Here is a 19446-nt window from a genome sequence, read left to right on the forward strand (position 1 = left end):
TTTCCTGATATTGCTCACTTGAAACTGGGTGAAAGGCTTTATTGTTCCTGGAGGACTAGAGCCAATACTGAAGCAACTGCTTCCTTTCTGTGTCTCTGCTGTTGCTTCCGAAGAGCTGTTTGTACTGCCAAATTACATAAAATTCTTTTTCATTAAAGAAGAATCCATTATCACAAATGATTCAAAATCCAGACAAACTCTTAAGGACTTTGATCACATCTCAAAAATCCTTCCAAAGTATTGCAATTTGTGGAAGTAGTGAAGTCTTTCTTTACTTAAAACGGTTAACAAGTGGTCCCAGAATTGTCCTCAGAAAGGAAAAAGTCTAATTCAAGTGGCGAAGATTATACACAAGGATAGTAGAAAACTGTTCAAGACAGTAAGTACAAAACCATTAGGTTAGTATTTTGCAGTGAATCAAATAAGTTGTGAAGGAAAATTTCTCAACTGAAATGGAATTTATGAGATGTCAGTAAATAGAACAAACTGAATAAAATGGGCTTTGCATGTTGGAGTATAATTTATAAAGAAAATTAGTAAGTAAGGTAGGATCAGATTGTGAAGACATTGAAAATAAACAGAACTGGGGCCGGTGCCATGGCTCACTTGGTTAATCCTCTGCCTGCAGCGCCAGCATCCCATATGGGCGCCGGATTCTGTCCCGGCTGCTCCTCTTCTAGTCCAGCTCTCTGCTGTGGCCCGGGAGGGCAGTAGAGGATGGCCCAAGTGCTTGGGCCCTGCACCCGCATGGGAGACCAGGAAGGAACACCTGGCTCCTGGCCTCGGATCTGTGCAGCACCAGCTGTAGCGGCCATTTGGGGAGTGAACCAACGGAAGGAAGACCTTTCTCTCTCTCTTACTGTCCATACTCTATCTATCAAATAAATTTTAAAAAAAAGAAAATAAACAGAACTAGTTTTTAAAATTTTTATCAGAAGTCTGAAACTGTCAAAAGTTGTTGAGAATGGGATGGCATGATGAAAGCAATATTTAGAGACTATTGGTCAGTGACAGTACACATTATAGTGAGGAGGAAGTGGACTAATTCACAAATAGATAAAGAGAAGATATACTAGTTTGGTGATAGTAAAAATAGAGTTGGTCATTCTAAACAACAGCTGTAAGTCAGGTATTGGTTAACTAGATAAATAAGAGATGAGTCTAGATAACACCAATTAGAAACTTTCAGTCCATTTGTGCTGCTACAAGATAAGCACCCTTGATATGAAACTCTGAAGCTCAAAATGCTCTAAAATATAAAACTGACATTCCAACATTTTGGGTTTTGAAGCATTAGGATTTTGGATTTTGTGGTTAGGGATATTCAGCTGGTAAATTCTATGCAAACATTCCAAAATAAAAAAAAAAAGAAATCTGAACTCTGAAATGCGTCTGATCTTAAACATTTTGGATTATGGGATATGCAATCTGTATGACAAAATACTACAAACTGAGTAACTTATAAACGATAGAAATATGTTTCTCACAGTCCCAAAGGCTGAGAAGTCCAAGACAAAGGTACTGGCAGATCCCATGTATGAGGATGGCCTAGTCTCTGCTTTGAAGATGGTTCATTTGTCACTCTGGCCTCTGGAGAGGATGAATGTGCATTCTCACATGGCAGAAAAGATGGAAAAGGGATAAACCCATTCCTTCGAACTCTGTTATTAGTACTCCAGTCCCACCCAGGAGGGCTCCACCCTCAGGAAAATTACCCCCTAAAGGACCCACTTAATACTATCACATTGGGATTAAATTTCAACTTATGACTCTTGAGGAACATTAAGATCATAGCATTGGGTAAATGTTATTGCAGTTGATGGAAACAGATACTCCATAAGAAGATGCCAATTGTGACTGGCACTGTGGTGTAACGGGTAAAGCTGCTGCTTGCAGTGCTGGCATCCCATATGGGCACCAGTTCAAGTCCTGGCTGCTCCACTTCCAATTCAGCTCTCTGCTATGGCCTGAGAAAGCAGTAGAGGATGGCCCAAGTCCTTGGGCCCCTACACCCACATGGGAGACCCAGAAGAGGCTCCTGGCTCCTGGCTTCAGATCAGCACAGCTCTGGCCATTGCAGCCAATTGGGGATTGAACAAGCAGATGGAAAGATGGAAGACCTCTCTCTCTCTCTCTCTCTCTCTCTCTCTCTCTCTCATTCTCACTCTGTGTAACTCTGACTTTCAAATAAATAAATAAATCTTTAAAAAAAAAAAAAGAAGACGCCAATTGTAAAAAGACTTATTCAGTTCAAGGTTACAGGTTTAAAAATAGAAATACCTAATGGATAGGATGAGATCCAAAGTCAAAACTTGGGAAATGAAATAAAACCAAAGATCTAGACTTAAGTCACACAGTTTTGATAACTGGTATGTGAACACACAACAAAAACAATAGGAACAACAGCAATAATATTGAGCACTTACTCTGTGCCAGGCCCCAAATTAAGTGCTTTCAGTGAATTATTTTGAAATATCTACAACAATCCTATTTAGCTAGGTAATATTAATATCCCCATTTTATAGATGGGAAAGGTGACTCGTCCAAAGTCACAACGCTAACAAGTGACAAAGCCAGCCTTCAAACCATATCTTTCCATCTCTAAAGTCCACATTACCAATAGCGGTGTATTTTTGCCAATGAAAATTTTGTGCTGGTAAAATAAGAACAAACAACCATCTCATTAAAAGATGAATTAAAGTTTCACATTCAAGACAAAAATTTCCATAATTCATAAAAGAGCAAAATCCAGCTGGTTGATCCTTATAAATCGCTGAAATTAAATTATATGAGAACATGGAAAATAAAGGAATATGGAAAGATATATCATGTAAATGCCAACAAAAAGAAATCAATGATGGCAATATTATTAAAAATAATAAATAAAATTCCAGACATATATAAGCAAATGGGACAAAAATTTACATTGATAAAAATTGCAGTCTGCCAACATGATGTAACATTTGTGAACTTTTTAAAGATTTATTTATTTATTTGAAAGTCAGAGTTACCCAGAGAAAGAAGAGAGGCAGAGAGAGAGAGAGAGAGGTCTTCCATCCACTGGTTCACTCCCCAATAGGCCGCAACAGCTGAAGCTGAGCCTATCTGAAGCCAGGAGCTTCTTCCAGGTCTCCCACGCGGGTGCAGGGGCCCAAGGACCTGGGCCATCTTCTTCTGCTTTCCCAGGCCATAGCAGAGAGCTGGATACGAAGTGGAGCAGCCAGGACTCGAACCGGCGCCCATATGGGATGTATGAAACAAACCTAAGAAGACTAAAAGTTTGAAAAAAGAAGGCAGACTGGTTAGGAACGTTGCAGCTTGAAGAATAACACAACAATAAATTTTCTGATTTCCCTTCTGTGTTATATATCCTGGACTGGATATTGGAGAAACTGACAGGCAGATAAATAAATAAATCAAACAACAAGACACAAGAAAATCTGCTCTTTCAAGCCAAAGGAACAGGAAAGGAGCAGCCCATCCAGACAGAAAACTTTATACAGTGACTCTTCTATTCCAGCCAAATCACACAAAAAAAGAAACTTGACCCCACTCCCAGCCTGAGGCTGAGTTGCGACCCTAGACTTCTGCTGTCACACAGCTATGACTAGACACCCTTCTATCTCTTAGAGATAGTGTTGGAGAAAGCCTTGTGAGGAACTTAGATGTTTCTCCTTGCCCAGTAAGAGAGGAACCCTTTCCACTTCAGGCAGTGTTGTATCAGTGGAGCCCAACCGCAGAGCCCTGGACTTCCTCATACACCCAGCAGTAACAAGGCAGTACCTCCTTCTCTGGCAGCGAAGTGTCAGAGGAGATGGATACATCAGAAGATTTAGTAAGATTCAGACTCATGGGCCAACACTGTGGTGTGGTGGGCCAAGCCTCTGCCTGCAGCAGCAGCATCCCATATGGGCGCCAGTTCTAGTCCCGGCTGCTCCTCTTCCAGTCCAGCTCTCTGCTATGGCCTGGGAAAGCAGTGGAAGATGGCCCAAGTCCTTGGGCCCCTGTGCCCGCATGGGAGACCCAGAGGAAGCTCCTGGCTCCCAGCCTTGGATTGGCCCAGATCTGGCTGTTGTGGCCATTTGGGGAGTGAACCAGCAGATGGAAGACTTCTCTCTCATTCTCCCTCTGCCCCTCTGTAACTCTGCCTTTAAATAAATAAATAAAATCTTTTTTTAAAAAAAAAGATTCAGACTCATAATGAAAATGTCCAGAAAGGGAAGACATTGTGGCACAGCAGGTTAAGCAGATGCTTGGGACATGGATCCTCCTACATTTCTGATACAGCTTTATACCAGCACAGCTGGGAGGCAACAGATGATGGCCCAATTGCTTGAGTTCCTGCCACCTATATGAGAGTCATGAATAGAGTTCCTGGCTCCTGGCTTCATCCTGACCCAGCCCTGGCTGTGGTAAGGCATTTGAAGAGTGAAGCAGTAGATGAAATATTCCTCTCTCTCTCTTTCTCTCTCTCTCTTCTCTCTCTCTCCTAAACAAATACATGATACATAGATAGATATAGATAAATAAATAAATAAATCCTTCTTAAAATTTTCCAGAATAAAATAGAAAATCACTCATACCAACATCCAGGAAGATTCCAATTAGAAAAGACGATAAACAGATACCAACATCAAGACAACAATGATGTTGGAATTATATGACTACAGGTTTAAGGCAGTTATCATAAATCTGCTTTAATATACAAGTACAACCATACTTAAAACAAAAAATTCGGAAGTCTCAGCAAAGAAACTGAAGACATAAAGATTCAAATGGAAGTTTAGAATTGAAAAATAGAATAACTGAAATGAAAAAACTCCCTAGATAGGCTCCATGGCAGAGTGGAGACCACAGACTGAACTTGAAGCTAGAACTATAGAAATGGACTATTCAAACAACATAGTGAAAATAGACTAAAAAATATGAGGAGAGCCTCAAAAACCTGTGGGACTAATAACAAAAGATCTAACATTCATGTTGTAAGAGTTTCAGAAGAAGAGAAAGAGTCTGGGGCTGAAAAAGTATTATAATTAACAATGATTGGAAGGGCTGGTGCTGTGATGTAGTAGGTAAAGTCGCTGCCTGCAGTGCCCGCATCCCATATGGGCACTGGTTCGAGTCCTGGCTGCTCCACTTCTGATCCAGTTCTCTGCTATGGCCAGGGAAAGCAGTAGAGGATGGCCCAAGTCCTTGGGCCCCTACACCCACGTGGGAGACCTGGAAGAAGCTCCTGGATCCTGGCTTCAGATTGGCACAGCTCCGGCCATTGCAACCATTTGGGGAGTGATGGAAGACCGTATGATGGAAGACCTCCCTCTCTTTCTCTCTGCCTGTCCTTCTCTCTGTGTATAACACTGACTTTCAAATAAGTAATAAATAAATCTTTAAAAAAATAATGATTGGAAAATCACCAAAAGACATAAGCTTACAGATTAAAAAATCTAAGAAAGCTAGAAATAAGATAAATCCAAGAAATCCATGCCAAAACACATAACAATAAAACACCTGAAAATTAAAGAAGAAAATTTTGAGATTAGTGAGAGAAGAAATACTTTTCCTGTAAAAGAAAAGCAATGAAAATGATTGCAAATTTCCCATTAGAAATCACAAAGACCAGAGGGAGATAGCACAACATTTTTCAAGTGCTGAAAGAAATGAATTGCAAACCAAGAATTCTGTGTCCAGCAAAAATGTGCTTTAAGAATAAAAGGGAAAAAAGACATTCTCAAATGGAGGAAAATTAAGTAAAATTGTCTTCAGGATATTGGCCCTAAAAGAATTACATAAAAGAAGTTCTTAGAAAGAAAACAATAAAAGCTGGAATCTTGAAATATCTGGAAAGAAAAAAGAGCAAGAGTACTTTTTAAAAAGGTTTATTTACTTATTTGAAAGGTAGAGTTTCACGTGGCAGGGGGCGGGGAGTGAGTGATGTTCTATCCACTGGTTCACTCCCCAAATGGCAATAGACAAGGCTGGTCCAGGCCAAATCTAGAAGGCCAGAATTCCATCCAGGTTTCCTATATGGGTGGCAGAGCCCTAAGCACTTCGTCTGTCTTCCACTGCTTTGCTGGGAACATTAGCAGAGACCTGAATCGGAAGTGGAGCAGCTGAGACTAGAACTGGCACCCATATGGGAAACTGGCACTGCAGGTAGAAGCTTAACCTACTACGCCACAGCACCAGCCTGTAAATATTCATTTAAAAAGACAGATGCGGTCACATTGGTATCCAACATAGTAGACTTCAAAGTAAAGAAAAATACAAGTAATAAAAATATTAGGAGTGAAAAAGGAGATATAGCAAGGGAAATGAAGGAATCTTTAAAAATTGTAAAGGAATACCAAGTACAATTTTGTAAATCTAGATAAAATTGACAAATTTTTGTGGAAAACTAAATAATGTAAGTTTAGTAAGAAATATTCTTAAAATAGATGAGAAAAATTATACAACTATTGAAGATCATAAAATATTTTAATTGTTAGAGAGATATATCATGTTCCTAGATGCAAATAGTGTATTTTGAAAGGGTTTTCATTCTCATCCAATGAATCTAACAATTCAGTGCAATTCCAAATAAAAATAAAAACGAGCTGAACTTTGTGAACAAGCTGAACTTTAGAAGTCAAATAGAAAAGAGAATGTAGAAAACTAGGCATTTTGGGCCGGCGCCGCGGCTCAATAGGCTAATCCTTCGCCTTGCGGCGCCGGCACACCGGGTTCTAGTCCCGGGCGGGGTGCCGGATTCTGTCCTGGTTGCCCCTCTTCCAGGCCAGCTCTCTGCTGTGGCCCAGGAGTGCAGTGGAGGATGGCCCAAGTGCTTGGGCCCTGCACCCGCATGGGAGACCAGGAGAAGCACCTGGCTCTTGGCTTCAGATCAGTGTGGTGCGCCAGCCGCAGCGGCCATTGGAGGGTGAACCAACGGCAAAAAAAAGGAAGACCTTTCTTTCTGTCTCTCTCTCACTGTCCACTCTGCCTGTCAAAAAAAAAAGAAAAGAAAAGAAAAAGAAAAAAAAGAAGAAGAAGAAAAATAGGCATTTTTTAAAAGAAAGTGAAAGACCCATCAGAATTAAAATAATGATAAACAGAGCATTTTAAATAGAAGCAAAACAATGTAAATGAATACATTTGGGAAACTAATTCATTTAGGCTTATTGCTTTACTTTTTGTGTAAAAATAAATTCTAAATAGATTAAAGAGCTAAACCTAGAAAGGAAAGTATTAGAAGAAATATGGGGACATATTTATGTAATCTTAGGCTAATGAAAGCTATCCTTTCCAAGGTACAAAAAGAAACAAATTCACATTTAAAACATAAAGGTTAAGTAAACATTTTATATAGTGTCATGGATGAGGTCAGAAGACAAGTCAAAACTATATAAAATAGGGCCGGCGCCGCGGCTCACTAGGCTAATCCTCCGCCTTGTGGCGCCGGCACACCGGGTTCTAGTCCCGGTCGGGGCACCGATCCTGTCCCGGTTGCCCCTCTTCCAGGCCAGCTCTCTGCTGTGGCCAGGGAGTGCAGTGGAGGATGGCCCAAGTCCTTGGGCCCTGCACCCCATGGGAGACCAGGAGAAGCACCTGGCTCCTGCCATCGGATCAGCGCGGTGCGCCGGCCGCAGCGCGCTACCGCGGCGGCCATTGGAGGGTGAACCAACGGCAAAAAGGAAGACCTTTCTCTCTGTCTCTCTCTCTCACAGTCCACTCTGCCTGTCAAAAAAAAAAACTATATAAAATATTTGCCATAAATATGATAGAAAAAGGGCACTACTCATAAAATATGCAAATATTCTTAAAAATCAATTTTAAAAAAGATAAACTACCAATGAAAAATTAGAAAGACATGAACAGGCAATTCATAAGTCCTACTGACAATAAAATTAGAATGATGTCTTCTTGTTTTACCTATCAGCTGAACAAGGATTAAAAGATTATTAATATTCATTGTTATTAGAAGTGTGGGGAGGGGCTGGCACTGTGGCATAGTAGGTAAAGCTGCCGCCTGCAGTGCCAGCATCCCATATGGATGCCGGTTCGAGTCCCGGCTGCTCCACTTCCAATCCAACTCTTTGCTATGGCCTGGGAAGGCAGTAGAAAATGGTCCAAGTCCTTGGGCCCCTGCAACCACGTGGGAGACCCAGAAGAAGCTCCTGGCTCCGGATAGGCACAGCTCTGGCCATTGCATCCAATTGGGGAGTGAACCAGCGGATGGAAGACCTCTCTCTCTCTCTCTCTCTCTCTCTCTGTATCTCCTTCTCTCTGTGACTTTCAAATAAATAAATAAATTAAAAAAAAAAAAGAAGTGTGGGGAAACTGTTACTTTCTGTACTGTTGGTGGAAATATGATTGGCACAGTTTTTTCAGAGAATACCTTGGCAATCTGTGTAAAATTTTTTAGTAAGTGTTCCCTTCATCCTAAGAGTTCTATTTGTAAGAATTTAACCTAAGGAAATAACAGAGTAAGTGCATAAAGATATAGGTACAATGCTTTTCATAACAGTGCTGATTGTAATGTCAAAAGAATCTAAATGTCTGCTCTGATTATCACTTTTTGCTATGCAAAGGATATGTTAGAAAAAACAGATCAAACAAGAATACGTATAGTAGGATCCCTGTTAGATAAAATCAGATAATTGTTAGCTTTTTAGATATTTGTATGCCTATCTGCAAACGTAAGCCAAGCCTCATTATATAATACATGAGTTTAGAAAATGCTGGGCATGGTACTTAGCACGTAACATTCAACAATTAGTTTCTGTTGTTATTGTCAGCATTCAGTAGTTACTAAGTATTTTGCCATGGGGCACTGTGCTAAGTACTTAATGATAAGTAACATAATATCTTTGAGGAGCCTGTGGACTGGTCATCATTCCTTGTCATTTGCCCGCTCTGCAGTGTTGTTGGTTCTTAGTTGAGTTGTGGAAATACAGGGTGTCTCATTTGTACCATAACCTCTAGAATGTTAGTTTGAAATAACTGAGTTTCCCTTACTTCAAAGTTAAAGCTACAAAGATTGTTTTTAAAATTCTCTTTATTTCAAGATGAGGATGGAACCAGCTTGAATTCAAGTATCTTGGCAGCACTACGAAAAATGCAGGATGGCTATTTTGGTGGGGCAAGGTAAGTGACCTTTATGCACCTTTTAGTGAAATGAAATTTGGGAGCTGGCTATAGTAATAGCAGAGTTATGATGCTTTTCTGTGTGTCTTCAATAACAGAATCCCAGCATACTCAGATGAGCTAGTATTTGATAGAATGAATCAAGGAACTTAAATGTTATAGAGGAAGATTGGAAGTTTTACCCAACCTGTTCTTTCCCTAAATTTCAGAGGACAAGAAAACTTATTCTTTCAAAAACAAAAAGAGGTTACCAAATTTTTTTATTCTGGTTGCTTTTCATTACATTTTTTCCCCTAGAAATTTGCACAAAGAATACTGAACACCCACATAGTCTCTCAAGATTGACCTGTTGTTAACATTTTGTCCACTGTGTGTCTCTCCATCTCCTCCCCACTTTCCTCCCTTCCTCCCTTTCTTTCCTCTCTCCTCTTCTCTCATGTATATATATACATACCCACACACACAAAATACACCCCTCAAACACTTTATAAAATAGACATATATGCACATTTTTGTTATTCATAGACTTCATGACTCTTTAACCCTAAGTATTTCAGTTTCTATCATCTAAGAACAGAGCATTCTTATATTTAAATACAATATAATTCTCACACTGAGGAAATTTAATATTGATACACTAGAGTCGTTTAACCTTATCCTCAAAGGATATGTTCCAAAACCCCTAGTGGGTGCCTAAAACCGCAGATAGTACTGAATCATATGTACATTATTTTTTCCTATACATACATAGCTATGATAAAGTTTAATTTATACATTAGGCACAGTAAGAGATTAACAACAGTAACTGATAATGAAGTAGAACAACAATAATATAATATATATACTTAAAATATACTTAAAACTTATGGATTATTTGTTTCCAGAATTTCCATGTAATACTTTCAGACTGTAGTTGACCATGAGTAGCTATAGCCATGGAAAGTGAAACCATGGATAAAAGTGGGACTCTTGTAACTGATATCTAATTGTGGAGACCATAATCAGAATTACCCAGTTGCCCCAGTAATGCTTTTACATAGCCTTTTTTCTCAATTCAAGATCCCACTGAAGATCACACATTTAGTTGTCATATCTCTTTGGTGTCTTAATCCAGAATAGCTCCCCAGAATTTTGTTAATTTGTCATGACAGTTTTTATTACAGTTTTGAAGAATTAAGGTCAGTAATTTTGCATGGTATCTCTCAATTTGGATTGTTCTGATTGTTTCCTCATAATTAGATTCAAGCTGTATGATTTTGATAGGAGTATTACCTAGTGATGTTGAGTTCTTGTTTTGATCTAGTATCTTCAAGGTAGAGAGAGCATTCCTTCAGTGACTAGGAGAGACACAAGATGTAAATAAATATTTATTACTTAGAGAAGGAATACACAATATACTTGAAGACCTATGTGTCACATAATTCTTGAAACAAGAGTAGGAAGAAACAAACCTTTCTGTGAGACAATACCTTTATTAGAGTCTAGGGCATTATCCAAACAGGTGTCCCATAACAAGCATTAATTTGTGGATATAAAGCAAGCAGGTATGAGTTCCACAAAGTCACACTGTGACTGAGAGGTGGTTACTGTGGCATATCTGCACAGTCTATGTGAAGGCATGGAGGTTGGAGGAGCTAGCCAAACAGGTTGCACTCAGCTGTCCCATAAGGAAGATGTGTAAGACAGATACCTGGATTGACCACACTGAATACTGGAGGATGTGTAGAACTGTAAACTGGGTCATGGATGACTAAGCCTTGCTGCTGATAAAGTTAAACTTAGATTCAAAATGGATGCCAAGGTAACACAAAGTTAGAAGTATTCACCGTTATCCTTCTCAGTGCATCATAACAGAAGACACATTAGACTGGTTTGTCACATTATTGGTAATGTTAACCTTGACCACTTGGTTAAATAATGTATGGCAGATTTCTCCATATCCTTTCCCCAACACCAATTGTCTTTAACTAAGTGGTGTTACCTTCCATTGACTTGCTAATTATCACTAATGGAGTTGTAAAATGGTGTTTTTGTGTTTATCACTCTGCACATTTATTTGTTGAAAAAAAAAAGAGCTTTCTACACTCCCTTTGATTTTGTAGTTTAGTATCAGCATAGATTGATGAATTCTTACTTTATTCAGTATGTCATGATTCATCCCTGTCATTATTTCAATGTTCAAATTGTCCAAGGTGTGGCCACTGGCAGCCCCTTCAAGCTGGCTTCATTAGAAAATTAGTACTATTAACTTTCCTTTTGGATTTTGTAACTGACTTTATAAAGAAGGGGTCTTAAAATTTATTGTAACAGAATTTCCAGGTACCATCTTTTATGTTCAAATGGTCTTTTCTGGATTTTTTTAATGGTGTGGTAGATTTGTTATGACTCATCTTCATTCTTTCCTGGCTTCTCTAGTAGCCAATGCAAATTTTTACCAGATGTTTGGCATGAGAGTGCTTCAAAAAGTTAGTTGGGGCGGGCATTTGATGTAGTGGTTAAAATGCCACTTGGGCATCACATTCCATATGGGAATGATGCATTTGAGTCCCAGCTCCACTCCCAACTCCTGCCTGCTGCTATTGTACATCTCAGGAGCCAGCAGTGATGTTTCAAGTAGTTGGGGCTCTGCCACCCATGTAGGAGCTCTGGATGGAGTTCCCAGCTCCTGGCTTCAGCCTGGGCCAGCTTTGGCTATTGCAGGCATTTGGGGAGTAAACCAGTGAATAGCAGCATTCTCTCTCTCACTCTCTTTCTGTCTCTATGTTCTCCCTCTCCATTTCAGTCTCCCTCTTTATCTCCATCTCAAGTAAAGTAAAAAAAAAATTAAGTTTTTGAAGAATGGAATTAAAAGATAAGCTTATTTTGATGCAAAAATTTTTGAAATGCATTTTTCCATGAACTTTTGAGGTGGCCTGTTATATGGCAGTGGAGAGCAAAATTGTTCTGGCAATGGATTATGAACCCATAATTATAACCTGTATTAACACAGTTCCCTAGCTATTTAAGTTGAACATTATGCCTAGCAGTTCTGTTTGATTTCCCTTTTACAAAATTGGTACTAATATATAAACATTAATAATCCATCAAAAGACATTCTATGTGCCCTTTTATCAACTGGGATTGTGTTGTTTTAAAAAGAATCTCCCTGCTTTTCTATCTACTCTCTATAATCATCAGGATCCAAACAGGTAAATTATCAGAGTTTTTGACAACATCTTGTTGCACACACTTGAGCTTCATGGACCCTGGACCTGAGGGTAAGCTGTACAGTGAAGATTATGATGACAACTATGATGAGCTGGAATCAGGTGACTGGATGGATGGTTACAATTCAACCAGTACTGGTAAGGAGGCTTTGTAACTGCTAGCCCGACTAGACAAGAATACAAATGACTGTTTAGCATTGTCCTTAATAATTGGTGCTGCCAGCAGTCTCACAGTGTACCATCCTCACTCCTGTTTAATACACTTAGATTTCTACTTTTGTTTGGCTTTACTTTTCACCCCTCTACTTACCTTTGGGTTTTGGTCTAATATCCCTGTGGTAATTGTGGAATATGGAGTTGGACTGTCCCTTACTAAAATTGGGGAGGATTTCTCTCCCAGGCATTTGAAGTGGCTGGTGATTTTGAAGTAGGAAGAAGAAGCGATGAGTGAGAGAGATTTAATGTAATCAAGTGTGAGATAGGAAAATTATACATGTGCTACTTTTTGATATTACAAAGCATAAGAATATTAAATTTAATGAGATTACTTTATGTAACATAAGAGGAGCAAATCAGAATCTCTGGAGAGGTCTTTGTACTAGTCAAGACTCTTCTTGTTTAGGCTTAGCATTTACTCATTAATTCCCCACTTCATTCAGTCTGTATTTTATTTATAAGATCTAAACTAGTTTGAATTTCTTTGTTGAAAAATTACATTAAAAGTAAGGAGATTTACTGTCATCAATAACAACCAAAGTCTATCTTGGCGTAAAATACTTTGAAAATTAGATAGGGATAATCACATTTGGAGGTTGTTTGCTATTCCATGAGTAATTATGGATCTGTAGCACTCATTCCCTTGGATTGCTTTCTGAAATATATATTTTAATGCTATATATCACTACATTTGGTATTATGACATTGTGAGTCACTTTCCCACTTCTGGGTTTACTCATGAGTGGTCTCATAATGGGTATGCTTATTGCTTGCCAGCCCTTCTCTAGGTAAACAGTTTCCCTCTACATATTTCATAATCCTCCTGCCATCTAGATTGTACTCAAGGTACAATATTTGTTACCAGGAAGTCACTGACTATGAGTTCCATTCTTAAGACTCTTCTAGTTCCCAGTAGTCACATGAAAGCACGAAAAGACATCTGGAAAGATCACTGAAGATCATCTGAAAACTAGATGACGCATAACTGACTTAGCAGACTTCAGTATTGATAAGGACAGTGTGCATTTCCTTCCATAAACATTGTAGCTATTCATGTAAAGTCTGAAATATTAAGTACCCACAGGGTATATGTATATTTTTGGTTCCAGTATCCATATTCAGAGACAGTTATAGAAGGTGTATGGAGAAGGGGGAGCCCAAGAGCCTAGAGACTGTATCTATCTTCTTCACCCTGAAACCTCAGCACCTAGTACACTACCTGGTAAATACTAACCAATAAATATTTGATGAATAAAGAAATGACATGACTAAAAACACCAGTGTGTGACCCATAGTCCTTTCTATACCAATGTCACGTGAAGATTTTTTTTTCCACTGGTTATTATAATTGTCCTTAGTAGAATCTGTTTAAGAGCGAGGCTAAATATTTGGTGGAAGGCACTTGACCTCCCTTGACCCTTTCTCACCCAAGTCGCCTCATTCTACTGGGGCTTGAAGGGGCTTGTTCTGCTCCTCCTCCACCACTGCCGCCACCACCCCAACTATCACTCTCATGTGCAAACACACAAACACCCACACACACGCACACACGCACACAGATTATGAAATGCTTGCTCCACCTGTCCTAGAATAAGCTCATTCTGCTTTCAGGAACCCTAACATTGTCTCAGCAAAACTGAAAAACAGGTTGGCCCTGGTAAACAGCCATAGTCTCTCTCTAAATCTTAAAGCTATATAGTGATCAGGAGCTTTTTTCCCTCATGAGCCAAAAGCAACCTACTTCCTGTGTTGTGAGCACAGGAGTGAGTCATTCTCTTCCCTAGGGATGATTGTGAAATAACTAACATATTTGTTTTTTCTCCTTTCCCTCCCCCCACTAACCTTGCAGCTCGCTGTGGTGATGAAGTTGCTCGTTATTTAGATCACCTTTTGGCACACACTGCTCCCCATCCTAAACTAGCACCTGCCTCACAGAAGGGAGGGCTAAATCGGTTCCGAGCTGCTGTACAAACAACCTGCGACTTAATGTCCTTGGTGACCAAGGCCAAGGAGCTGCATGTACAGAGTGAGTAATGCCATGACTCACTAGAGTCAGGCACAGGATGACGTGAAGAGCAGGATGGGGGCGGGCATTGATGACAATGTAAGCAGTAACTTTGTTTTCTCCACTGCTTTATCCCCAGTATCTCAGGCAGCACTTGGAACATGTTAGACACTCAAATATCTGTAAAATTAATGAATGGGATATAGTTTTGCTACAGATAGTATAGTTGTCTGGCTTAACCAGTAACATAGTAAGAAGCAGCAGACCAAGGGACATCAAGTGTATTCAATTTTAACATCAAAGTTGGGGGGGGGTGCTAAAAAAGGTTTTTCCTTTGGAAAAATTACTCCTTTGACAGTAATTTTGTTTAAAGAGAAAGCAATTGTAGAACTATTACAATATGACAATATGACCATACAACGGGAAGGGAGATTGTCTTCCTTAAATAAGCCACGTTTGATTCCCTTGAGCCATCTGCAACTTCTTTTAAAGATTTATTTTATTTGTTTAAAAGGAAGAGTAACACAGAGAAAGGGAGAGGAGAGAGGGAAAGTGGGAGAGAGGGAGAGGGAGAGAAAGAATCTTCCAAATGGCTGCAATGGCCAGGGCTCAGCTAGGCTGAAGCCAGGAGCTTGTAACTGCATCTGGGTCTTCCACATGGATGACAGGGTCCCAAATTACTTGGGCCATCTTCCACTACCTTCCTAGATGCACTAGAGATGCAGGATCAGAAGTGGAGCAGTGAGGGGCTGGCGCTGTGGCATAGTGGGCTAAGCCTCACTCCGCCTTCTGTGCTGGAATCCCATATGGGTGCCGGTTCAAGTCCCAACTGCTCCTCTTCTGAATCATCTCTCTGCAGTGGCCTGAGAAAGCAGTTGAGGATGACCTAAGTGCTTGGGCCCCTGCACCCATGTGGGAGACCTGGAGGAAGCTCTTGGCTCCTGGCTTCAGATCAGTGCAACTCCAGCCATTGCAGCCATCTGGGGAGTGAACCAGCAGATGCAAGACCTTTCTCCCTGTAACTCTACCTGTTAACTAAATAAATAAATTCTTTTAAAAAAAAGAAATGGAGCAACTGAGACTTGAAGCAACACTCTGTTAGTTGATACTGGGGGTCACAAGCAAAGGCTTAATCCAGTGCATCACAACACTGGCCTCCAGCTGTAACTTTTACAGTTATTGTTCTAGCAATGTAGAGCTGTATTTGTCATACAGTACTCACTCTTCACAGTTTGGCCATTATCCTCCCCACTTACCCTCCTTCAGTAGTATTTGCAGTGTAGTCATGGTTCCTAAGAGTGTTCAGAGACTCCATGGTAGCTGCATATGAAAGGAGAAAAGGGCTCCTTGACCACGGAGAGGACCTCAATATTAACATTTTACAGATAATAAGAATGATTGAGATGCATGCTCTTGCTGCCTAAAACTTTATTGACTATTACTAACAAAAGATATTAAACATGAACATTTGGGAATCACTAAGCATTCATAATGGGGAAATACTTAACATATCCTTGGGGTATGCCTCCTGAAGAAAAGGCTTATGTGAAGAGAGAAACTTTATTAATTTATACTTCTTGATTGCAAATCAGTAAACTTGAGCTTAATTCCCAGCTCTGCTACTTACTTGCTTGAACAAGTAAGTATCTGTATCTCTCTTTCTGTATCTGTAAAATGGTGAAAATGACCAGAAAGTCTCTCCTTAGAGTTTATGGTAAGTATTTCAACAATGGACTGTAAGTAAAAAAAAAAAATCTTAGCAATATCTCAACGTTGGTCAGCCACTATATTTTTTCATTTCCTAGATAGTATCATTCATCCACATATTCTAGGGAAATCCAACTGCAAGCAATCGGATATTCTCCTTGGAAAGCTAGAAAATATAAAACATAATGATGTTCTATCTGTTATATGTGATATTCTATCAAAGTATCGATAATAGCACCATTGTGTTATTTATTATATTAGTAAGTTTAATATCTTATATGTACATCTTTATGCTGTAATTCCAGAAATTCAATTCAAAATGTATTTATTGATTAGTTGGACATTCTTTAAATTATCTAATATTCATATTTTTGTTGATACTCCCAATAAGGAAGAAATTTATCATTCTTGTTCTATAAAGAATTGACCCATATGTGACCTCGTTGTTTGGGTCAACCATACATTTTTATTTGTCTTCTAATTATCTAACCTTTCTCATAAATGTCAACCTCTTGCAGATGTTCACATGTATCTTCCTACAAAGTTATTTCAGGCTTCTCGCCCTTCACTCAACTTACTTGACTCATCTCATCCCTCACAGGAGGACCAGGTAAACTTGCACATTAGATATTTCCATCAGCTTTTTGCAAAACTACTGCCTTTGTGGAAAATAATATGGCTACTCTTAGTAAGTAGTGGTAGGCAAAATGCTATCCTGGTGAAGATACATGTCCTTTTCAGTTCACATTTGAAGTGAGCAAGTTTTTCTTTCTTTTTATTTTTTTAAAAGATTTGAAAGGCAGAGCAGCAGAGATTGATGGGGAGAGATAGAGATGGAGCGATCTTCCATCTGTTGATTCACACTCCAAGTGGCTGCAGCAGCCAGAACTGGGCTAGGCCAAAGCTAACAGCCAGAAACTCCATCCTTGTCTCCCACATGGATGGCAGGGGCCCAAGCACGTGGGCCATTTTCCACTGCTTTTCCAGGCACATCAGCAGAGAAAGAGCTGAATGGGAAGCGGAGAAGCCAGGGCTCGAACTGGTACTCTGATATGGGATGCCGGGTCACAAGTGGCAGCTTAACCTGCTGTGCCACAGCACCAGCCCCAGACAAGTTTTTCTAATCAAGCTTTAAGAAAAATAGATTGCTGTGTCATAAATGCTGAAGGCTTCATTATTTTCAGTTTGCTTTTCATTGACATTGAGAGAATGCTTATGGAAAAGGTTTGGGGGTAAAAAGATGACTCATTCTAGGGCATTGTTTAAGTTGAGCCCTGATGGACTTAATTCTTTTCACCATTTCTCAAACTCAAGGTTCCAACTGTTCGTGTAGAAGTACATCTTCCTAGAGACCAGTCTGGGGAAGTGGACTTCCAGGCACTGGTTTTGCAGTTGAAGGAGACGTCAAGCTTACAGGAGCAAGCTGATATTCTCTACATGCTATATACTATGAAGTAAGTGATGGAGATTTTCAATTTACTTTAATGTTCACATAGAGAGGAAGTATGGCGTAGTAAGTAGAGCCCAACTCTGCAGTTTCACTCATCTAGATTTAAATACAGTTTAACAACCTACACATTGTGGGGTTTTAAAGCCTCAATTATCCTCATTTGTAAAATTTGGGTTATACTTGCCTCAATAACTGCTAAGTATTATTATCATTATTATGGTTCTTATTTAGCTTCCATTTTTTTATAAAATCTATAAAAATTCTTACCCCGAAAGAAGAAAGAATTTGGAGGCTTATAGGAAAAATAAAATAACAATTCTGAGTGCTACATACTTTGTATCCACATGTCTCAGGTGCAGTATGCCCAAACTGGACTTTTTCTTTCGTGTTCCCTACAGCCACTTACAAAAATAACCTTCTCTTTTCATGTTGTAGTCACCATAAGCAGGCAAGACAGACCCCTGTTCCCTAAATTTAGTTTGGAGTTGAGACTGATGATGCTGTACAGATACCAAGAAGGAGTATAGTGTTAACTACTCACATAATGGGCTTTCTGGAAAGAGTAGAGAAGACTCCCAATTCACTCTCCACGAAGTTTGAGAGATCAGAGAAAGGGTGCTGGATTTTGAATTATACTAGGATTAGGGGCTGTGGCTATCATGAGTATTCTCATTGGCACCAAAGAAAGGAGCACATGGACTTGCCTATCACCTTCTCAGATATAGGGACAAAAGGAAAGGCAAGTGGTGGGGCTGGAAATCTATCATCAGTCAAATATCAAAATTGGAGTCAGAGTCTCTTAAATTCTCCATCTCCATTTTTGGAGCCAACAGTTACCTAACCATCAAGCTGCTACCCATGTCCAGTTAATCACCAACTCTTTCCAGCCTTACCTCTAAATACCTTTTTGTATTTCTAGTAGTGCTGCTTTATTCAAGCATTTATTCTCTCTTAGGCAAAAGTGAAAAGAGAAATGAATACTATGGATCCATCACCCAGCTGGAACAGTAAGAGTTGTCCCTTAGTATCTGTGAGGGATTGGTTCCAGGACCCCCTGCATTTACTAAAACGTACAAATGCTCAAATTGCTTATACAAAATGGTGTAGTAGATGCATATTACTTACACATATCCTCCTGTATACTTTAAAGCATCTCTAGATTATTTATAAAACCTACCACAATGTAGTTACTATGTAAATAGTTGTTATGCTGTGTTGTTTAGAGGATAGTGACATAAAAATCTGTACATGTTCAGGAAAGATGCATTTTTTTAGTACTTTGGATTCATGGTTTGTTGCAGATACAGGGGGCTGACTTGATTCACACATGGCTAATCATGTTACATGTATATGTTCACTCTTCCCCTTAGATTATTTTGAAAAATATACCATATATCATTTTATTCTTTAACATTTCAATATTATTTCTAAAAGATGAAGAATATCTTAGAACATAGCCACAATGGGACTAATGCTTCTGGAAAAGATGAAGTAGATGCATTTCTCCTGGGATCTTCTGCCAACTCCAGGAGGATAGTATTTGCATAACAGCTATAACAGGACTCTTAAAGGTGTAGAGAATAAGGCAGACCAGATAAGGACCTCAGAATCCAAGAAATAACATGACAATGAGGTCCCATAGTTTTCTTTTTTGCTTCATATGACCTGTACTGGGTCATGAAGAAGCCAGCAACCTGAAAACAACAATGGGCACAGAAAACAAAAGTCCCAAGGAAAAAACC

General features: G+C 39.4%; 1 protein-coding gene across 6 annotated transcripts in view; it reads left to right on the top strand.

Annotated features, from left to right (window-relative positions):
• The window catches only part of PHKA1 (phosphorylase kinase regulatory subunit alpha 1), a 123410-nt gene that overhangs the window by 66990 nt on the left and 36974 nt on the right, over positions 1 to 19446 (top strand). For 4 of the 6 annotated variants that reach the window (XM_062183646.1, XM_062183642.1, XM_062183643.1 and 1 more), the window contains 5 exons: positions 9042 to 9120; positions 12298 to 12464; positions 14392 to 14568; positions 16773 to 16864; positions 17569 to 17708. In XM_062183646.1, the coding sequence (XP_062039630.1) occupies positions 9042 to 9120; positions 12298 to 12464; positions 14392 to 14568; positions 16773 to 16864; positions 17569 to 17708 (655 nt within the window). The remainder of the gene's footprint in view (positions 1 to 9041; positions 9121 to 12297; positions 12465 to 14391; positions 14569 to 16772; positions 16865 to 17568; positions 17709 to 19446) is intronic. The other 2 variants (XM_062183647.1, XM_062183648.1) reach the window with 1 other exon arrangement.

Source organism: Lepus europaeus, chromosome X, assembly GCF_033115175.1.
Source record: "Lepus europaeus isolate LE1 chromosome X, mLepTim1.pri, whole genome shotgun sequence".
In the NCBI taxonomy this organism is placed as follows: Eukaryota; Metazoa; Chordata; class Mammalia; order Lagomorpha; family Leporidae; genus Lepus; species Lepus europaeus.